Source organism: Danio rerio, chromosome 18 (assembly GCF_052040795.2).
Source record: "Danio rerio strain M-AB ecotype USA chromosome 18, GRCz13ab, whole genome shotgun sequence".
Lineage (NCBI taxonomy): Eukaryota > Metazoa > Chordata > Actinopteri > Cypriniformes > Danionidae > Danio > Danio rerio.
The window spans coordinates 38,457,501-38,480,782 of NC_141038.1; the positions used below are offsets into that span (position 1 = coordinate 38,457,501).

Sequence of the window (23,282 nt, forward strand, 5' to 3'; positions counted from 1 at the left end):
AATTACTCAAACACTGGGGCATTTGAAAGCCTGATTTATCAAACGATCAGTCAATGAGAAGATTTAAAAGTTATCCTCTCATTAATTCGCTAATAAATGTGGCTTTCAAATGTTCCAGTGTCCAAGTACAAGCATTCAGTGAAGAGCCTGACGTAAAGATCATTGTATCAAATCACAGTAGTTTTCAAAAACCCATTCAACACTTAAACTGCAAGCTGGAAATGCTACATACCATACTCTTCTTTTACATTTCAGAACAAATACAAGAATTGGAGGTAAACCTAAAATAGTGCAAATAGTTCAGGAACTCTGAAAGTAGGGTGCGAAGGTGCATTGTTAGTATTAAAATGTAGTTAAAGTAATGTATTCACACATTAAAAGGTACAGTCTTGGCAATGGCCATCCAGTATTTTGTTCTTGAATTGATCAGTTTTTAAACCAATCAAAAGAGGCAACAATTCAATGACACTTTCATAAAGGCAGTCATTCATACAGTCAGGACAAGCATAAAAAACCCCATTAAAATATAAGTTATGTTATCAGCAACCACTGCTTAAAATGGTCAAATATACGTTGAGCTTTAATAATAAAACCGCACACAAAATCTGAATACAAACCATGTCTAGTTTATCACAAACCTGCTGTGGCATCTGGCCTGGCATTTGTCCTGGCATCATCCCACCTGGTGGCATGGCACCTGGAGGCATCTGTCCGGGTGCCATGTTTGGTGGAGGCATCATACCAGGAGGAGGCATGTAGGGAGGCTGGCCAGGCATTGGCATCATGCGAGGAGCTTGACTCATAGGTGGCATTCCCTGCAGGTGAAAAAACCAAAAGACTAAATTATTAACAGCTTTAAAAAAGCCAGCATATAAATTCACTAAAACTCCAAATCTACTAACAGGAATAGCAGCAGGTACTCCAGCCATAGCAGGGGTGGCACCAGAACCTCCCTTCTTCCCGGCACCAGCTTCTGGGACTTTAGGCTTCTTCTTCTCTTTCTTACGGTCTCGCTCCACAAATGTTCCTTTCATTTTTGCAATGATATCAGAGTCCTGCTTTGAATACTGAATACGCTGTGAACAGATTAAATTGTAAAAGTCATTTAAGTACACGGTGACCTAGTGCATTCACTTGTAAAACAATACATTTGCTTCAGATTCACCAAGCATTCATGCTGTTATAAGCAACTGAACCTACAGACCAACATCCAAAATATTACTGTGTGCTATGCTAAATGCATTTATGTGCAAACAAGACTTTTTAATCAGCTGACAGCTTGTAAAGATATGTAAAGTAGTTCATGTCATACAAACATTTTGATCTACTACAAGACTAGGCCTGTGCAGTATGACAATAAGTATCACATGAACAAAATAAAAAGTCTATCATTTTATATTATGCTCGATATCATGATGTTACGTAATACATGGTTTACAGTAATACTTTCATAATTTATGAGGGAAATTTTTAAAACTGAAACATGAACGTGAGAAGTATAAAATATAGAATATATAAAATTTGTAGTAAATGTAAAAAAAAAGAAGAAAAAAAAAGAAAAAAGGAAAAGAAATCCCCGTCCATGTGGTCATTGTATATAAAACTATCCTTTTATTGAATTTACAAAAAAGGTACCATCATGATACTGTTACCAGGAAAAGAGATGACATATCTTAATATGCGCTATTTTGTCAAATTGCACAGCCCTATGCAAGACGATAATTTACCAACACTGTAACACCAAGCATATTTTAAGTCCCAATGAAACGGAAGCAGTGATTGTTATTTATTTATTTTTTTTGTATTGTGATGCAGTTCCTAGAGAAGTGGAATAAAAAAATAAGAAAACTGTGGCCGTCGCTTGTTTTTTTTCTACCGGGGACTGAATGGATGTAGTAAAGTAGGCACTTCATTCAGAAAAATGGGGAAAAGTTTTATTATTTTTTTTAAGAGTCATTACTGCCTAACATACTCCTGCTCACCATTTCTGTTTGTTGTCAAAACTGACAGTTGAAGGAGCTCGATTAAATGTTAGTCACACTTATTACCTCAAAATCACGTAATCTGAAAATTGAAAAACAAACAGGTAGTGCATTTTCAGATTTCAAATAAGGATTAGCAGGGCAAACTTTTTTTTTTCTTAATGACATGCACAGATGAATTGTTCACCACAAAACTGGCAATGTAAGCCAGCAAAATCCAACGGTTAGTTAGTTTTGATTTCATGGGGACTTTATGTACTCTGTCTTTTTAATGGTGACATCTTGTGACAATGTCATCATAAAAACACCATATATCAGCCTGTGACCGTTTACAAAATAAAAACATAAAATAAAAGAAATGTGTGATATTTTACTTTACTGCATTTTTTTTACATCTCCTTTCTTAAAATTGTAAGTTCATGTCTCAATATTCGCAGATTATATCTTAAAAATATATAGATAAATAAACTGTGCGGAAAAATAATCATCAATACCCAAAATAATCAAGATTTACCATGGGTTTGTCATAAAATGGGAAGCCCTGCATTGAACGGAGGGCGTTGGAAGCACTGTTGATCTCTTTGAAGATCACAAAGGCCTGACCCTTCATTTTCAGTGTACGAGAAACAAGGATGTCCAGGATTTGGCCAAACTGTGAGAATATAGCATACAATGACTTTTTCAGCTCTGTAAAAAGAGGAAAGAGGAAAGAGTTACAACGTAAACCACATGCTAAAACAATGACACAAATAGCTAAAAAAATCAACTTAAAAACGTACCGTCTTTTTTGATCTTCTCATTCAAGTTGTTAATGTAAATGGTGTGGTTTAGTCTCATCTCCTGGCCCGCCATGATCCTGCAATAAACAATAGGACCTTTTCTTAACGAAAACAAGAATGTCTAAAACAAAGAGTAATGCATCCCTCAATGTGCACATACAAGTTAAATGTGACACTAGAAATTAATCGCAAATATGCAATTCCTTCCGAGTAAAAAATGTTGTTAACTTCAAAATTAAATTACGCTATAAAACTTTGAATGACTGAATTGCCTCGTTTGAACGAAAGCTAGCGAGATAGCTTGCCAGCTAACTTAATTAATGAATTATTGCACTCGTTTTACTACATCACCAAACGCAACACGTGTTTGAGATTATAAAAACAATTTAATTGGCATTAATTTAACATAATAAAAACGCATGCAATAATATATAGATTTACTCACAATTATTTTAGAAGCTCCAACCAGCTTTAACATTCGACTGAAAATCCACACACAAAAAGAGCGTGCTACTTCCGCTTGGAAATCCGCCTATATTAGTAACGATTTGATTGGACGACTGACTTTCGTGCTACCCACCGACTGGTTGTTTGAATAAATCTTCTTCCAACATGACTTTCTCGTTGGATGGCAGTTCATCCTATGAACTGATTGGTGCTTTGGTCGTGTTGCGCTGTTTTCAGTTCGGGTTTCATCGTGTTGAGGAAGGGAACTATATAAAGTGCAGCTTCTAATATTGAACGAGAGCATATCATTTTGTTTGTTAAATTAAAACGATTCTATTTTTTCAATGATGGTTAATGTTAATATTTATATGGATATTTTTACATTTTTTTCGTGACTTACGACCATGGGAATATATGACCTTATTTGGTATTCTCTAAGTTGGGAACACTCACTGCAGCTGGAGTTCACAGTCAGTTAACGTTACCAGCAGATAGCGAAATAACTTACTGGACGCTGATGTGGGTTCGTGTGATTTTAATTAAGTGCATGTAACTAACACTCCGTTTTAATGTCGCTTTCTTGTCACTTTATCGTTAAGTAGTTATTAGTTGCACGCGCATGACATCCTATCTTGTATATCACAATATACCCTTAAATGTTGCTTATGTATTTTATCCTCATTCCCTCCCCAGTGTACAAGTGTCTGTACAAGTACTGTAGTATGTCATTGGAAAACGATGCAGCAGCACCTCCACCTCCTCCTCTACCTCCCCCACCTCCTCCTCAACCTCCTTCACTGGCGCGCTCAGAGTCCAGCAAGAAGAAGCTTTACCAGGCTTTAGCAGAGGGAAGGACTGCTGTAGAGGGAGACTATGAAGAGGCCAGTATTATTATAGGACAGAGAGAAAGCAGGTGGACTACAAATCACAATTACATACTTATAAAAGACATGTTCTGTACAGTCATGATTTCATCACAGTATTTCTCCTTTAAGTTTTAGCAAGGATCTGCAGTGGCTGCTGTTTAATAACTATGTGCCCTCACTCATTCAAGATGGTCCCCAGTAAGTAAAAAAAAAACATTACTTATTGATGTATTTATTTATTTATTTTTGGGTGGACAAGACCAATATGGCTGATATAAACCACCAGGGGTCTAACAATGTATCGTGGTACAATTATTTGCAATACAAAAATGTCACAATATGCATCGTGGCATTATGACTATTTTATTGCGTTATGACATCTGTTTTCTCTTATTGGTTGAGCTCATAGGTTGAGCTACAATACACATGCTGTCACATGCATTCAGATTGCTTGATCTAGCAGCAGTAGCAGGCCAATATGAGTGCAGCTGAAATAGAGGATGCCCCGTCCTCTTATAAGTCCAACATGTGGCAACATTTCGGTTTTCCAGTCACTAAAGAGGATGGTAACAACAAAACACAAACTGTAAAGACTGTAAAAAAAATGCTGCCATACTAATCTGCGAACAGCGAATATGATGTGCCCTTTAAGCCGTCACCACTGCAAAAGACATGATACCATTTTCTATGGTCGACAAAGTTGTATTTTGCGAATTGAATATGAATAAAATATCGTGATGCATATTTTATCTTAAACATCATACTGTGATACACATTATATCGTGGGCTGAGTGTATTGTTACACCCCTAAAAAGCACAGATATTCACACTGGCCACTTTATTAGATACAGCGTTTAATACTATATTGGACTGGCTTTTGCTTTCAGACCTGCCCTTAATTTTTCTGGTGTTGGAAATTGTCAATATTGACTTATTATCATCATGCAGTTGCTACATATTTTTTGCCTGCACATCCATGATGGGAATGGACTACTTTATACATACCAAACGTGTTATTGAATTGTGATCTGATGACTGTGGGCGATATTTAAGTTTAGTAAAGGTACTATCAAAATTAAACTGATAGTGATGTTCACAACTGAACCTACAAATTTGATTTAGCTCTAAAGTATCTCTACACAAGACAGTGTTGTCATTAAACACCAGTTTATTTCATTGTTTTTTCTCATACTTTCCTCATTCCCTCATTCATTAAAACTGATGATATGAATTTTGAGGGTCTTTTAAACGTGTGACTCCAGATATTGATTCTATAATTATATTACTGTATTTTAGACCAATAAAAACATTGTTAAAAACTACTTTCAAAGTGGGAAAACGTTTGGACACAATTTTTCTCAAATATACAGCAGGCAAAACAAATTTTCATACAGTACACAGTTAATATGAAATCATTATTCTAACACTTAAAGGGTTAATTTACCCCAAAATTAAAACTCTATTATTAATTTCTCAACCTTATGTTGATCAGATCCCCTGAGCCCTTCTTCAGAATACAAATTAAGATTTAATTCAAGTTAAAAACATTGTAAAGCTTTAGTGGTTCATCATGCAAAGCTCCATAAATGCGTTTATGTTCAAAAAAATCCTGTAAAAACAACTTTGCTTACCAATGTCGTCTTCTGCATCAGTTCAGGGTGCACATTTGCTACAAGCAGTATGATGTATTGCATTAGAGTCAGCAGCACAACACACAATCAATGTATTGCCTGTAGTAAGCATGCATCCAGATCTGATGTGGAAGATGGTCCTGGACTTTAACATCTCGGGCTGATGGTCTTTGGAGGATGAGAGAGCTCCTAAATGTCATCTAAAATAGTTAAATATATGTTCTGAAGGTGAACCATGCATCTTGGGGAATTGTAATGACATAAGGGTACTTATTTAATGACAGATTTTTCTATTTGGGTTAGTTCATTCGTTAAGACTCTACATTAAGTTGAATTAGGGTGTCACGGTGGCAGAGTGGGTATAGCTCAATCGCCTCACAGGAAGAAGGTCGCTGGTTCGAGCCTCTGCTGGGTCAGTTGGCATTTCTGTGTGCATGTTCTCCCTGTGTTCGCGTGGGTTTCCTCCAGGTGTTCCGGTTTCCCCCACAGTCCAAAGACTTGCACTAAAGGTGAATTGGGTAAGCTAAATTGTCTGTGTGTGAATGAGTGCATATGGGTGTTTCCCAGTGGTGGGTTGCAGCTGGAAGGGCATCCATTGTGTAAAACATATGTTGGATAAGTTGGCGACCCCAGATTAATAAAGGACTAAGCTTAAAAAGAAAGAAAATGAATGAATCAGGTTGAATTAGTTGAATTATACAGAACATTGTAATTGAATGCTTGAGCAAAACTAGAAGGATTTACCATCATCCATTATATGAGATTTTCATAAAATCAATAAAGTATAATTATTCTAGAATTTCTACAAGAAACTAAACTAGGGTAAAGTAACTAGCAATGTATTAATCCCTTTACATTAGCGCTCATTAGAGCAGGCACAGAGTTTTTTTAAGCATGGTTTGAAAGATTTGGCTGTGCACTTGATGTTAAAATAACAGTACATATCATGAGCAAAAACTGAAGTAAACATTGTGTTTTATTAGCCAAACATATGAGTTTTTATCAGTGTTGTTGTCATCTATATGTTCTTTTTTCTTCAATAATTCATCTTTGTTTAGAAATAGTTCTGATTGTAAATTATAAATTGAATATGAATTACTAATGTTTCCATGATTATAGCCAATGCTGCTGATTTTGCAACAAAACATGAATGAATAAATAAATTTATTGGCCAAACATAAAAATATATACAGGCTCATGGCTATCCTTCCAAATGTCCGCTGATGTATCTGTGGCCCACGAAACACAGCAGTCCACTGGAATGTGTCTTTTATTGGTTCGTTTTACTGGCTGTGCACTTCAGGAGGATGTTTGATTGCTCTTGTATAAATCTCTTCAGATGTGGTCTTGTGGCCTTATGGATGGCGGCTCATTTACTCCAGCCTCCTAAAACGCTGCTCCTGGAAACTCTAGTGCAGACGGCAAAAGACAATGGCTACACTGAACAAGGAGAAATGTTTTCTGGTAAACAGTTATTTTTAAATGTCATCTTTGAACTAAATGTAACCAGCACACATTTAATAGTCAAAGCGATGTTTGAATTAAATGATAGGTCGTTATCTCTGAAATTTAAAGATTTCTACTGAATGTCTTTAAATATTTCTTGAATTAGCTGAAAAGTTTATATTTAATTTTTTTTCTTTTCTGTTTTGAAATAGCCAGTGACATGGCCAAGCTGGCGGAGGACGTGTGCGGGTGCAGAGTTCAGAGGTTGTCAGGAGGCATGCTGGGAGAAAACACTGCTGTCATTCTTAAACACCTCATTAACAGGCAGCCCATTCTTATACCGTATCTTTACTGCTTACATTTGTAATCTCTTATGTAGGTTCACATGTTTTTACATAGTTTTTTTATTATTATTATGTTTTATTTTTTATATTTGTGTATTTTATTCATTTATTTGTTTAATATATTTTAGTTAATTGCTATAAAAAAAGAATCAGAAAGATTATTATTATTATATTATTTAATATAAAAGTGTTAATGGCGACGCCGTGGTGCAGTAGGTAGTGCTGTCGGCTTACAGCAAGAAGGTCGCTGGTTCGAGCCTCGGCTGGGGGTTGGCTTTTTTGTGTGGAGTTTGTTGCATGTTCTCCCTGAATTCGTATATATATATATATATATATATATATATATATATATATATATATATATATATATATAATATTATATATTATAATCTTTTATATTTAATTTTTAATACACACACACACACACACACACACACACACACATATATATATGATGTAGATATAGATTGATAGATAGATAGATAGATTTAAATTAAATATAAAATATTATAATATATGATATTAAATATATATAGATTAATAATCTTTGTACTTATTATTTATAAAATTTACCACTAGGTAAAATATATACATTTAATTTGAATTTTATAAAACATTTTTAAAATTAGTATTATTACTATTTTGTTTTGTTTTAAGCTTTTTACAAATATTTTTTAACCACCATATTTCTTTTTTGTTTTGGTCTTTATAAAAATATATATATATATACTGGCAATATATTTTATTACAAGATATTCATTTTAAATCATTGTTTTCTGATATGTTTTTATTGCATCACAGGGCCACATCTTGTGTTCTTATTTTTTCAAATACATGTGTAAGCGTTTTTATTAATATAATGTTATTATATTTTCTATTTGCCACTTTCATTTTTATCCAAACATTTTCCCACAAAACTATTGTTACAAAGTAAGATGCATTTATAATTTAATGAACCACGATTACTCAAATGATTTGTAGAATTGTCCCTGACTGCTCTTACACAGATATGACGAGGATTTTAATCATGAACCCTGTCTACGCAATGGTCACAAAGCCCACTGGGCAGTTGCCTCAGGTCAGACTGCATAAAAAAGACAAGTGACAAAGTTATACACAAAGTAGGCCATTCCTCAGTGTGTTGATGCATCTGTCTTTCCCCAGGTATTTTACTCGGCTTAAGAGAAGGTTGTGTGAACTATAAACATTTCCCCCCCGACATCACTCTTCCCTGGCTTCGTCTTGCTCAGAGTGAAGCCTCTGTCTCGTGGCCCATTGATGACATTGAGGAGGTGTTTGTTCTGGCCAAGCAGGGAAAGAGTCTGCGCTACCAGCTGTGGGAGTTTGAGTCTGTAGCGCAGAGTAACAAACAGCTGAAGGAGATGGACCCTCAGAGAGCCAGTGATGGGACGAGGTACGTGCTTCCTCCTGGAGGTGTACAGGATGGTCTGGCTGGACAAGTGCTGCTGCTTCACACAAACACAGAGCAGACTAAGAACTGAGCAATAATGCATTTCAGTTTTCATCCACTAGGTGTCCTTATAGTTAAAGTGATTATGACTAAACTTTAACGGAGGAAGCAATGGGGTTTTTCTTTTATATTAATATAGTTATATAGTTATATAGTATTACATACTGTGACGATGGTAAAAAAAAAAAAAATCTATATATATATATATATATATATATATATATATATATATATATATATATATATATATATATATATATATATATATATATATATATATAATAAAAATAAATATATTTTTATTTTAAATATTTATTTAGATTTAGATTTTTTTATCATCGTAACTCCAAATCCCACTTTTGCTATACAAAAAAAAAAAAACTTGGATGATGTAACATGGAATGATAAGAAAAATAAAGAAAATGACAAAAGTGTAATAAACATAAGCAAATAAATAATTAATAATTGTTGATAAATACTGCAGGTAGAGATAAAGAAATAGTCATAATTTTACATCAGCAATTTCAGCAAACGTAACAGCCATATTATTCAGAGAAAGCAATGGAGTTACTACTTTTTATAAGTATATTTAATGTTTTCATATCAGCAATTTACAGTATAAATTCAATTTACAAGTAAACGCTACATATATTTTACCCCACCATAATTTATCCACCCTATACTATTCTTGCTAGATAGTACACTTAAATGGATCTCATTGCAAGGCATTGAGCTAATATGTAACATCGAAAAAAAGGAAAAATAACAAAAGAGCAATAAACATAATATGCATAAATAACAATAATTGATGATATATACACTAATGCAAAAGGTAAATTTATTTATATAGCACATTTTATAAACAGTGGCAGTTCAAAGTTATTTACATAAACAGGAATAAAAGAGACAAGTATTAGAAAATAAAATCAAGTGATTAAAAACAGATTGAAATGTGTTAAAACAGGTTATAAAAGAATGAAAAAAGAAAAGAAAGACATAACAGTGTGATCTGTCAGATCTCGGATGTAGCACAGTGCTAATTCAGTAAAGACACAGCTAAACAGATGTGCTTTCAGTCTTGATTGTAGTTGAAAGACAAAAAGAAATAAGTTACCTTGTTATATCAGCAGTTTCAGTCAGTGTAACATCCAAATATTCATGTATGCAATAAATTGGCTCAAGTCTTTTTAAGCATTAAAGACATTGAACTCTTCAGATGAAGAGTTCAGATGTAAAAACCTCTTAAGAGTCTGAAATTTTCTTCTAAACTGAGCATTTTTCTCAGGTTCTGGTTTGTAGAAGTCATTCCATTTTTCTGGCGAATAATATGTTTTTAATGTGGAATAGCTGAACATACCCATTAAAACAATGCTAATTTACGAGAACATTTTAGAGCTTCAGAATGAAGTTACTTCTGTAAAACTTTGAATCTGATGTAGAATAATGTCATTATTTTAGATGCTAATTACAGACTGTGGCCCAAAATCTAAAAAATACAAGTTTTAACCCAATATTGGGTGAAATATGGAAAAGATCTAGTGCAGAGTTCTGGTGCACTTCATGAATGATAGATGATCAGGTGAGCAATTTTTTTTATATTCCGTGTATATTTCTGTGCAGAATTTTGTCCGGATATTTTTTTGCAGAATGATTTTGAGAGTATTGTAACTAAAAACCAATTCATGAAATAAAAATATTATTTAAGGCTTACAATGCAAATCAAATTAGAACCAAAAAATTCTGCAGATTTCTGTGGGTGCACTACTTTGTAGGCCTAACATAACTGATTACATACATGCTTTATTTGTGCAACATATTTCAGGAATGATACGATTTTGTAGTATTCAGGTAATATTATGTAATAAAGAATTGTTACCAAATGTTTTCGATAACAATTTTTCTAAGCTGCATATCTGGTTTTAAAGAATTAAAAAAATATATATCTTAGTTTTCCTGTTTTGTAATTCAGATGGTGCTTTTTCCTGATTGTTGTTCCTGCTAGTTTGAGCAACAAGTTTAAAGTTGGCATGAAGCGGAGGTTAAAATATATATATTTTTTAAATTTGCTAGGTTGTTTTAACCCAATATTGGATGAAATTTGGACAAACCCCACTGCAGGGGTTATATGCATTTCATGAAATAACTTATAATTGGTTCTATAAATGCTTCATTTGAGCAGCGCATTTCAGATTAAAATGTTTTCTAAAGTTGTTACAAAAGATTTATGGATACTCTATAAATTTCTAAGTTGCAGATATGATTTTGGAGAACAAAAAAACTCTTAATTTTTCTTGTTTATTGTTCAAATGACTCTTTATTGGATTGTGGTTTCTGCTAGTTTGAGCAACTAGTTTAAAGTTGCATGAAACTGAGGTTAAAGGGCTTCCTTCATTATTAGTATGTGCGTTTAAGGTGCTGTATGTACGTTTTTGACTCTTCTAAACCATAAAAGTACCATAAAATGTTTACAGATATTTAAGAAAAATGCTCATTGTATTGTCTTGTTAATCTGAGAAGTGCGGAAGTCAGATATTCTGCTTTGAAAATGTAAGTTACATGCTGAACGTCTGTCTTTGTTTTGTTTTGCCTTGGTGGAAAACCGTGTATTTCATTTATTTAGTCAGAAAGACTCTCAGAGTACCATGTATAAGCGACTGAAATGCGACCTCCGGTGGACAGTAGCAGACTCCGAAATGAGACGCAGATTCAGAGTTCCACATGAGGTGGTTATTCATTAGCAAATAATATAAATATTATGAACAAAAACATTAAATGAGCAGGTTACAGGTTGTAACCCTGTGTCCTAACAACACGCTACGTGATGAGATTTGCAGTGATGAGCAATTTGGCTGTTTGCACCAGACGCAATACGACAAATTTAGCCATTCAGAAGCAGAGAATATGTACTCTCTTACGAAATGGTTTATAGTCTATTTAATACGTATTAAACTTCGTTAACATTATAAAATGTGCATGCTAAATCACTGATATGTGTTGGTTTGCACTGAGTCACAGTTCTAAAGTTCAATTTCAAAAGATTTATTTTATTTTCAAGATCTGTGGTATATATGATCTGAAGTAAATCTGCTGCTGCTTTCAGTACCTGGCAATAAATGTGATGTAAAATGGCATTCAAACTCCCATTATTAGCATTTAACACTGAATAAAGCACATAAGGTGTAGCTGAGGTGATCATTGTCAGCTTTCTGTGAGAAATAGAAGACGTTTCTAAAATATCAATTTCAAGTGTTGGTCAAATGTTGGAACAAAAACTTTTTCACATGTAAAATATTCCTTCTATCGGGTACCATTGTTATTTATTTAGAACATAACTTAAATCAGCCTTTGTGCTTGACAGTCAGGCACACTGCTGTTGGTGTTGTCAATCTGGCAACCTGGGCTTGCATTTGTTTTGAACCAGGTGTGCAATACCTAGTTCAATCACTGAGTGTCAAACTTACATATTGCACCTTTAAGTGAAACACAAGAATAAGCAAAGATTTAAATTGTATGTCTGGAATTGATTGAATTGCTGTCTTTTGCTCTTGATGTGATCTTATTTGACACCATGATTTACACATTGACCCTAAATTGCATAGAAAGGTTGCTGGATGAACAACTAGTGTACATGAATGTTTAACTGCCTTTATTATGCTCTTTCACATAGAACACATTTTGTGTTATAAAGTTGTATGTGAATATAAAAGTACTGCCAAATATCAAAGGTCGAAGTGCAATATAAACTGTTACTGCTGTATTATTGTGTTTTCTGCCTTGTGAAAAGCAATCCTCAATTAAAAATGCTGAGAGAAATATAAGGTCATGATCACAAGAAATCAAGAAAGGCAAAATTTATTACGCATTTTTCACACACATTCTAGTCTTAATAAATTATTTAAGGTTTGTCATAGAACAGAGTTAAGGACAAAGAATGAGTGAAGATATGTACACTTTACAACACAGTTGTTGGGGCCTTTCAATAATAACAAAGCAGATTTTAGCTGTCAGACTTTAAGTCTCCATAGTAGAACTACGGACAGTTGATGAGATGTAGAATTGTAGATATCCGGATACTGCAGAGGTTTTGCATTTCAGAATGGAGAGGTACTTCAAACGCAAAAATGTTTGGGAACTGCTGTTACTGCTAATGGAAAGCAAGATTATTTTGAGTGGCTTTTACTAAGTGCAAAATAACAGTAGCTCCACCCTTCAATGGCAAACAACATTAAGCACAACACATGATTAACAGTTTCAGTGGTGTAGGTAGTGACACCTTGGACATTGTGTGGGTTTGAATCTGGACTTTGCTCGCTCCGTCACATATCACATTAGAATTATTAGGAAATGTAAAGTGGCTAAATTGTATTAAATAAAAAAAAAAAGTGAATTTCCTGCCACTAGACTTTTCTGAAAGGGTATTCTGCCAGGTCATCAGGTATCAGAATTTAACATTAAAGGAACTGCCAATATCAAAATTTAGCAGTTTTTAAAAAAATTCATTGAGCATGAACGTATGAATGTAATAAAATGTCATGAATACTAATAACAATAATAAAATAATAAAATGAATACTTGTTTGTAGTAAAAAGAAATTAAATTTCTTTTACATTTGTGGGTCTCCTTACTTACTTGTACAGCCATGTGCAGTTGTATCTTATGTATTTAGGGAAACTTCTCGTACGTCTTCTCAAAACTTCCCCCCTTTAATTAAAGGGTTATCTGACACTCCCTCTACTTTTTTAATTCAAATTATAAAGACTTTTAATTGTGGTAAAGAAGAAGCTGAGCCAAAAGGCAAAGCTCTTGATTTACTGGTAAATCTACATTCCTACTTTCACCTATGAATGAATGAACGTCAATGAATATGAGTGCTGTTTAAAAGCACAGCACTTTCACGTTTCGTGCTTCTCGCAGTATTGTATGTTCTGTTTGACACCTGAGAAAACGAGTCTTAAAGCATTCAATTCCCTACACCTTCATGCTCTGTTTTAAAGGCCAAGGGATAGATGTAGGGGAAGCAATATGAAACAGAATTGGGGTTGGACTTAAGAACTTTTCCGTCTATTCTATTTTATTACAGCTTGTGTGTCATCTGTATCGCTAAGTTTTGAGTTCAGAAAACCTAGTCTTACATCAGTTTGGTACACTTGAATAATGTGACATTGACTTGCAGTGTTAAAAGAGAAAGGAGGGCTGGATAACATGACTGATTTGGGGTGGATATATCTTACTTGTTGTGAAATTGGATACTTCTCTACTATATACCATGTGGTAAACTGTTTATGAGCTGAGTACACGAAGTACCTGGGAACCTACTTTTTTTATTTTTTATTTTTTACCAGGAATTTGAATTGCACATGCGATGTACACATTACTTTCCCATTAGGCTATGAGTGAGGATTTATGAATGGAAATGAAGCAACACAACAGTGTGATTATCAACCACAGTGACAAGCTTTTCCTAGATTTTGATTTCTCTCTGTGGTCCATTGTACCATGAAAGCACTTATCTGTTCTAGGGCATTTGTATAATGCAGTGTTACTGACTGACACCTGCATTGTGCTCCAAAATTTGAGAAAAAAAAAACATTGAATCTACAATTCATTTGAGCAACATGCATTCATACATTCATGTTTGAATCTATTTACAACCAAAAATCCACAAAGCATCCACAAATGCCAGTTAAAACTGTACTGTGCCAAAAGGAAGCCCTATGTTAACAGTGTCCATAAGCGCCATTGACTTCTCTGGGCTCAAAATCACAAGGAACATATTAAATAATGTTCTATTTTATTGTCTGCAATCAAATACAGGTCAAAAGTAAATTAGGAATCACTACTGTCTTGATTTATTTGAGTTTATTTGAAAAACATTTTACACAATGATCCATCTTTTTTGAAAATAAATTTTACAATTTTACAAGTCCCCTTTTATTAAACACACATGATCTCTGGCACTTTGAGCTTAGCTTTGCATAAACCATTGAATTAAATGGTTCTCCACCATGGAAAATTATCCAAACATGAGATGAGATGCTAATGGTCTAATTAGATGCAATGATCTATGCTAAGCTATTCTAAAAATGCTCCCGCTATTAGGATCTTATGACAAATCATATTTCATTGTTTTATAGCTCTTTTGTTAATGGCTCTACAGAAATATTAGAATCCAAAAAAGATGCTTGGAGTGCAGGTTTGCAATGCAACCTTAGATTTAGAATAGAGTGTGTTATATACAGTTGAAGTCAGAATTATTAGCCCCCCTTTGATTTTCTTTTAGTTTTTAAAAAATATTTCTCAAATGATGTTTAACAGAGCAAGGAAATTTCCACAGTATGTCTGATAATGTTTCTTCTTCTGGAGAAAGTTTTATTTTATTTCGACTAGAATAAAAGCAGCTTTTAATTTGTTAAAAATAATTTTAAGGTCAAAATTATTAGGCCCTTTAAGATATATATTTTTTTCTATAGTCTACAGAACAAACTATTGTTATACAATAACTTGCCTAATTACCCTAGCCTGTCTAGTTAACCTAATTAACCTAGTTAAGCCTTTAAATGTCACTTTAAGCTGTATAGAAGTGTCTTGAAAAATATCTAGTCAAATGTTATTTTCTGTCATCATGACAAAGATAAAATAATTCAGTTGTTAGAAATTAGTTATTAAAACTATTATGTTTAGAAATGTGTTGAAAAAAACTTCTCTCCATTAAAAAGAAATTGGGGGAAAATAAACAGGGAGGCTAATAACTTAGGGGGGCTAATAATTCTGACTTCAATATATAGATTTGTATTAAAGTCTAAAATGTGTCAATTATTACTAGATTTAAACTGATCCAGTACAACTGGGCATGGCAAACGTACTGCTTATGTCACAACCCAAACATCCCAGATATATGTTTCAGTTGCCAAAAACATAAAGGAACGTTGTTTCATTGTATCTGAAAAATTGAAGACATTTCATTTTAACATTAAGTAACATTCATTTCCTTGATTTTTTTATTTTAATTTTTTTTTTACAACCAATTCCAGTTACCCCTGAAATATGTGTTTTGGGTTTATTTCCTTTAAGTTTGTTATTGCCAGGTTATCAAACCAAAATTATTGACATGTCTTGTTATTGAAAGACATTTGATAGCATTCTATTGGAAGATTATAGAGTCCAACCATTGACCTATTGAAAGATTTGTCACATTACATTGCACTGGAAAGAATAACCTACATTATAAGGGGCAAACTAAAGGACTGCTATAAAATTTGGGATCTGTTTATACAGTTTCTAGAACAAAACCAAACATTGGCACAAGCAACAAATACTACCAATGGATTGATATGTTTAATTTTGTATTTGGAAATACAGTGTATTGTTTTGTCTTAGCCCATGTGTGTGTTTATGTAACATCTTTACCTGTATAACTGAATCTGGATGCTTTGGGGTAGTTAAAGTGTTTTAAAAATATGCAATTTCATGTTACATTTCATGTGCCTTATTTGAAAAATAAATAAATAAATGTGCTCCTGCCAGTTCCAGAGAATGGCATAATAGATTCAAAAATGGTAAAACTGATTATTTCATTTATTTATTTGTTTAATTAAGAGTGCAATTGGTAAAACTGTTTAACAGCAGGAGAGTCATCACAACATTGCAATATTGCATTACAAAAGTTGCATGTGTGATTTGATGGTGACTTAATGATTTTGACTTGGGTTTTATGAGCTTGCAGACAGATAACTGCTTTTGTTGACATGAGAACCAGTATGATGTAATCCTCTTGACTAATCCGAACGTTCGGTTTGGTTCAGGACAAACAAATGAGGTCAGATGTGATTTGCTGATGACCCTCAGTAACAGGACAAAGTGTTTTGCCGTTCTGATGTCATCCTGCTAGTCAAATGTTGTGCAACTTGAGGAAGAGCTTTTCTGAACAGGAAATTATGACAGAGGAAAACATCACTCGACAGTAATAGAACACTTACTGACATCAAGTGAGCAGCAGACTTGAAATACAAATTACTGTACTTTAAAAGCTTCCTGCTTCCATACAAAAATGTTTTATTATAATGCAAGTCATTTCCAGTAAGGTTTTAATGGTTTAAAAATAAGTCTGCAGGGCTTTATTTGTTAAGATGTTTTGATTTAAAAGAATATGGCCAAAACAACACAATTGATATGTAATATTGTGAAATAATTACTTAAATATATTTAAATAATAATTTAAACATACCTTCCAGTTTTTCTGCTTAAATTACTGTTACCACAAGTCAAGACACATGATCTCATTCACTTTTACATGTTTATAATAAATTATAATTGATTATGGGCAACAAAGTCGCTCAGTGGTTAGCACTGTCACCTTGCTTCAAGAAGGCCGCTGATTGGAGTCCTGGCTGGGTCAGTTGGCATATCTGTGTGGCGTTTGCATGTTCTCCCAGTGTTTGCATGGGTTTTCTCCGGGTGCTCCAGTTTCCCCCACAGTCTAAAGACATGCACTAGGTGAATTGAATAAAACTAAATTGCACATAGTGTATGTGTGTCTATGGATGTTTCCCAGTACTGGTTTGCTGCAGGGCAAGTTGGAGGTTCGATCTGCTATAGTGACCCCTGATGAATAAAAGGATTTAGCCAAAGGAAAATTACTGAATGAATGAAGATAATTGATAATAAGAATTTACAAATATGATTACAGCAAAAATAAGCAATACAAATTTATTATATTGATTTTTTTTTTTCAAAACATGTATGAAAAAAAGAGTCTGGAATTACTTCTTAATTTACTGCTTAACATGGGAATTGTCTGTTTGAACGTTTAAGAAAATTTGGACAAATGACAGGACTGTGGTAATCCACATCGGTATATAAAAGATGTTCGTTGTGCACCAAAAAAAAAAAAAAAGAAAAGGAATTTTAATGGATTTGCAAAGGTAACTAGTGGCAAACAATTTATGAGCTGAACTTTAAACAATCAAATTAAATTTAGTAATGTTCAACTTAATTTGTTTAAATTCAGCCCATATGCATTGTTTCAAACAGTGAATCTTTTGTTGTTCAGCGTGTTTGAATTGGGTTTGAGAGTAAAACATATAGTTAGGTCCATAAATATTAAAGCATCAACACAATTCTAATATTTTTGACTCTATACACCAACACAATGAATTTGAAATGAAAGAAACAAGATGTGCTTTAACTGCAGACTGTCAGATTTAATTTTAGTTTTTTTACATTCAAATCAGGTGAACGCTGTAGAAATTACAAGTTTGTATATGTGCCTCCCACTTGTTAAGGGTCCAAAAGTAATTGGACAATTGGCTTTTAAGCTGTTCCATGGCCAGGTGTGTGTTATTCCTTCATTATCCCAATTACAACAAACAGATAAAAGGTCCAGAGGTCATTTCAAGTGTGCTATTTACATTTAGAATTTGTTACTGTCAACTCTCAAAATGATATCCAAAGAGCGGTCACTATCAGTCAAGCAGGCCGTCATTAGGCTGAAAAAACAATAGAAACCCATCAGAGCCCATCAGATCAGATGTGTGTCTGAGTCAACAGAATACGGAGGGTTCACAACAAGATGTAAACTATTGGTGAGCCTCAAAAACAGGAAGTCCAGACTAGAGTTCTAAAAAAGCCTTTACAGTGCTGGAACAACATCCTATGGACAGATGAGATCAAGATCAACTTGTACCAGAGTGATGGGAAGAGAATGGTATGGGGAAGGAAAAGAACTGCTCATGATTCTAAGCAGTGAAGCATGGTGGTAGTAGTGACATGGCGTGGGCATGTATGGCTGTCAATGAAAATGGTTCTCTTGTATTCATTAATGATGTCAGGATCAGCAGGATCAATTCTGAGTAGTTTCAGGCAATATTTTCTGCTCATATTAAGGCAAATACTTCAGATCTCAAAGGATGGCACTTCACATTGCAAATGGAGAATGACCCAAAGCATACCGCAAAAGCAGCCAAAGAGTTTTTGAAGGGAAAGAAGTGCAATGTTTTGCAATGGCCTAGTCAATTACCTGATCTGAATCCAATTGAGCATGCATTTCACTTGCTGAGGACAAAACTGAAGGGAGAATTCCCCAGGAACATAGAATTAACTGAAGACAGTTGCTGTAGAGGCCTGGCAGAGCATGACCAGGGATGAAACCCAGCATCTGGTGATGTCTGTGCGTTCCAGACTTTAGGCTGTAACTGGCTGCAAAGGATTTGCAACCAAGTATTAAAAAGTACTTGAAAGTTTGATTTATGATTATAATTCTGTCCCATTAATTTTGGATCCTTAACAAGTGGGAGTCACATATGCAAACAGTTGTAATTCCTACACCATTCACCAGATTTGGATGTAAATAGTGTCAAATTAAAGCTGACAGTTTGCAGTTAAAGCTCATCTTGTCATTTCATTTCAAATCGATTGTGTTGGTGTATAAAAAAGCCACAAATTTTAGAACTGTGTCCAAATATTTACAGACCTAACTGTATACTTTGCTGAAGCGTTTGGCAAGTGTGACAAAGGCTTAAGGAATTGTAAGCTAAGAGCCTTTATATGGAGATGAGTAGTTAAGAGAGTGGGAGCAATACAAATGCGCTGTTCAGCTCCATCAGTCTTTCCTATATAAGACACTTTAGGTCAATGAGCTCCATATTCCCTCATCCTTTAAACATACTTTTATCTCAACTAAAGAATGAAACTCAAGTCTCCAACCACAACTTTTAAAATCAATTTATTAAATAAAAATTTTAATTTGAACTTTAAACCAAACTTTAATGTTATTTGGCTCTAAACAGAACCACAAATTTGGCAAATTCACTCATTCATTTATTTTCCTTCATTCTTGAGGTCGCCACAGCAGAAGGAATCGAAATTGGCAAATGATTTATAAATAAAACAATTAAAGTAAAACTCCTTGTAGAATTTTTTCAAAATATCGCCTCGGTGACCTTTCAGTGACTCCTAAAGAACATTGATTATGTAAACACTGCGACATAAATCAAACAGAGGAAGAGAAACACTTTCTTTTCTCTGCCCAAATTACAGCACGATTATCCTTCCCACAATTTGAAACTCTAAAGGATTCATTTTTAATCCAAACAACTTCACTATATACCCGCACAACAGTCGTCAACATTTAAAGAGGATAAAAAAAGGTTTTCAAAATAGTTTTAGGACAAGAATAGGTGTTCAGTAGTTTTGCGATAACTTTAAAAGGTTTTGATTCACTTCAAATGCTGACTACTGTATATAAACTTGCATACTCCGAGAAGACAACATGACATCTAAACTAGCTAATTAACTGAATTCATTAGAAAAAGATTTTGTATGAGTGTGCTTTTCACTGTAATGGGCAGCATTATATATAATAATAGCAAAAATATATGTTGAACTGGATCAATAAAAAAGCCAGAATACTAGTGAAAATGTCATTTTCTTCAATCGCAAAACCCTTCTTTCTTTTTAAAACTTTTTTTCTTTGTGACTGACTGTGATACTGTATGTGCAAGTTTGTCATGTAGAGAGAGCAAGAGAAATCAAACCATTTTGGGTGAAACAGAAATAATCTGTCATTTGTTCAGAAGTCATTCTAATATGCTGGCCTATTTATCACTGTAAATGTTGAAAACACTTGCGGATTGTTTTTTGTGGAAACTATTAGACCTTTTTTCAGGATTCTTTAAAGTTGCTGTATAGATAGTATACATTGATATGATTTGTTAAATTGTTTATTCATTTCTACATTGAAGGTATGTGACAAAAATTACTTTTAGAGATTACCTTAGAATTTACCCTTAGTTTGGAAAGGCCTTTTCTGACCATATTTGCAGTGCTTATGAATATTAATGGGGGCTGTGCTTGGGGCAGTGAAGTCAGGTGTGGTCTTCACTGCTCCGACCTCATTTTCTTTGTTGTTGTTTTTTAAAGGGCATCTATGATGAAAATCATCTTTTGAAAGCTGTTAGGACAGATATGTGTGTAGGTATCGTGTGTCCACAGTCATATTGGGGTGATATAAAAACAATAAGTCTTTTTTAAAATTTCCTAACGTTTAAATAGAATCCAAATCCCTCCTATTTTGAGGCCCACCACAATGTGATGTAGGAGTGCAGTTTCCCGCCCACCGATTTGATTTGACAGCCGCGTATTAACATGTCTCCATAGCAACGCGTATAATTATATTAACAAGACAGGACGTGCGCAAAGCAACTGGGATTTAAAGATCTGTTCAGCTCGCTGTGATCATCAATCATCATCAAATGTGATCAAGAATGAGTTTTACAAGTTTAAAATGTTTTTTAAACAGTGCATGTTTGTAATGAATTACAGAGATTTTACTGTCTTTATCACCACAGCTGCATGTCAGTACAATAAAAAAAGATGATTCAATCCCGGTTTATGGACAATTAATGCTAATTTGGTACATTAGCATAACGGATATCCATATGCAGACGATATTAACTTGTATCTTGTAACATTTGCTTGCAAAAACAGTGCAAAGCTAAATGCTTGCGCTCTGTGTGTGTGTGTGTGTGTGTGTGTGTGTGTGTGTATGAACTTTGTAACAACATTGTGTGTGACATCATTCTCATCGACTCATTATCTTCACAACAAATACATCAAATAATCATTGGAAAAGTTCTTACTGTAGAATTTCTCACAAACGTTACGTGAGATCTGCTTCCTTCATGTCTGTCACTGTGCTGCTTATAAGATTTAGACATACTCTGACAGGTACGTGGGAACGGTGGGCGTGGAGAACTAGCATTAAAGGAACAGGCCACAAAAAGAAAGGTTTAATAAATAATCTGATGGGTGTTTTGAGCTGAAACTTTACAGACACATTCTGGAGACACTTAAGACTTATCTTAAATATTGAAAAAAATAAATAAATAGGTCCCCTCTGTGGTGGTTTTTCCTTTCTTCAATAATCAGCAAAGTCTGGTGGTTTTGATTTCAGAAGAAATAGTTCTGTATTGTCGACCCTCAAAGGAGACTTTTCAGGAGACCCCCAGCAGCATCTTGCAGCTGTTTTTTACATTGTCCTACATTTGTCACACAAGATCCAAACTAGTTTTAACCCCCAAACCAAACCTGTTAACCATATATCTTGTCCATCTATTCTTAACTGTTTCAACAGGTGTTGCTCTGTTCTCATGCATTTCTTGTGACACCTTGGTTGTTTACTCAGGCCATCTTCCTTTTCTAACTTTACATAGTACCTTAATTCTTCTAATGGTATGTAAGTCAACAAGCAGATTATCCACATACAATTTGATTATATAGATTAACTTCACACTTTAAAGAGTACAAAATCCACTTCACCTTTAAGTGAAGTTTCAGCAACCTAAAACTGGGAAAATCATAACAATTGAGTAAAGATAGAAACACTAAGTGTTTCACTACATATCATGCGTGTATGACTGTGACAAATAAAATTGGAATTTTTAGAATTCCAGCAATTCATGTTAGTGCCTGTAACACACACAGCATGTTCTCTGAAACACAGTAAGTAGATTCCCTGTTAAATGACAATCTTTTCAACTGAAGTAGTGGAGAGGTTCATTTTAGCTAGGAGTTAGTGAACTATCTTTGTGCCAGCAGAGTAACTTGTTTGCGCCAGAGGTGTGTTGTAAATGAAATATAGACCTTTTTCTCAGAACGCAAAATTACCCATTATTTTTTGCATGTATGCGCAAGGAGAATGCTAAGAACTTGGTCGATAGCTGATGCGTATAAATGCACATTTGGACTGCTTTGAAATGACTTTTAACATATTTGAACCAATACAGTTGTCAATCCGCACCACCTTCTGGACTGATCATTTTAAAAAATGCGATCTAATGGGATGGAAAACAACTGCTGTGAAGCATTTTCCCTCATTGTCAGACAGCATTTTGTGCCGTTTAAATGAAGCCTCATTATCGCTATAGTCAACATTTAATACTTTTTTCAAACATATAACCAACCCAAACAAATGTAATTCACCGAAATGTTTGACACACAACACATAGCCTGTACTGTTTCACTAACATGAACGGCTCCTGATTAGAATCAACATGCAAATCAGCCAGCAGAGTATTAGTTATAGACTTTTATTGGTCATTTTTGTAAATTGCATGACTTGCACCTGTTAAGTTTCATGCCAGTAATCTGGTTTGCTCTATAATGCAGTGAAGTATTGCATGTGTGTGTGTGTGTGTGTGTGTGTGTGTGTGTGTGTGTGTGTGTGCGGGCGTGCGTGCGTGCGTGCGTAAACTAACAGCTGACCGGGAACACGCACTGTGTTTCTGACAGGAGAGACGTGAACTAGAAGTTTTTCTCTTG

The 23,282-nt window shown here is 34.3% G+C and overlaps 2 protein-coding genes across 4 annotated transcripts in view; one reads left to right on the forward strand and one right to left on the reverse strand.

Moving 5' to 3' along the window:
- The window catches only part of snrpa (small nuclear ribonucleoprotein polypeptide A), a 4,699-nt gene extending 1,426 nt beyond the window's left edge, over positions 1 to 3,273 (reverse strand). The window contains exons 1-5 of one of the 2 annotated variants that reach the window (XM_087291603.1): positions 2,922 to 3,273; positions 2,762 to 2,838; positions 2,497 to 2,669; positions 903 to 1,076; positions 639 to 815 (exon numbers count right to left, since the gene is read on the reverse strand). In XM_087291603.1, coding sequence (XP_087147729.1) covers positions 639 to 815; positions 903 to 1,076; positions 2,497 to 2,669; positions 2,762 to 2,834 — 597 coding nt within the window. In that variant the 5' untranslated portion in view covers positions 2,835 to 2,838; positions 2,922 to 3,273. The remainder of the gene's footprint in view (positions 1 to 638; positions 816 to 902; positions 1,077 to 2,496; positions 2,670 to 2,761; positions 2,839 to 2,921) is intronic. The other variant, NM_199671.1, reaches the window with a different exon arrangement.
- Positions 3,274 to 3,443: 170 nt separating this feature from the next.
- actmap (actin maturation protease) lies at positions 3,444 to 10,212 on the forward strand. 2 transcript variants are annotated; one of them, XM_087292666.1, is made up of 7 exons: positions 3,444 to 3,727; positions 3,902 to 4,121; positions 4,204 to 4,272; positions 7,045 to 7,169; positions 7,364 to 7,493; positions 8,503 to 8,573; positions 8,660 to 10,212. In XM_087292666.1, exons 2-7 carry the CDS (start codon positions 3,931 to 3,933, stop codon positions 8,995 to 8,997), a joined length of 924 nt encoding a protein of 307 aa, XP_087148792.1. In that variant the 5' UTR covers positions 3,444 to 3,727; positions 3,902 to 3,930; the 3' UTR covers positions 8,998 to 10,212. The 2 variants fall into 2 exon arrangements, with proteins under 2 accessions (XP_087148792.1, NP_001070743.2); NM_001077275.2 differs by having other exon boundaries at positions 3,470 to 3,731; positions 8,660 to 9,157.
- Positions 10,213 to 23,282: the final 13,070 nt, after the last annotated feature.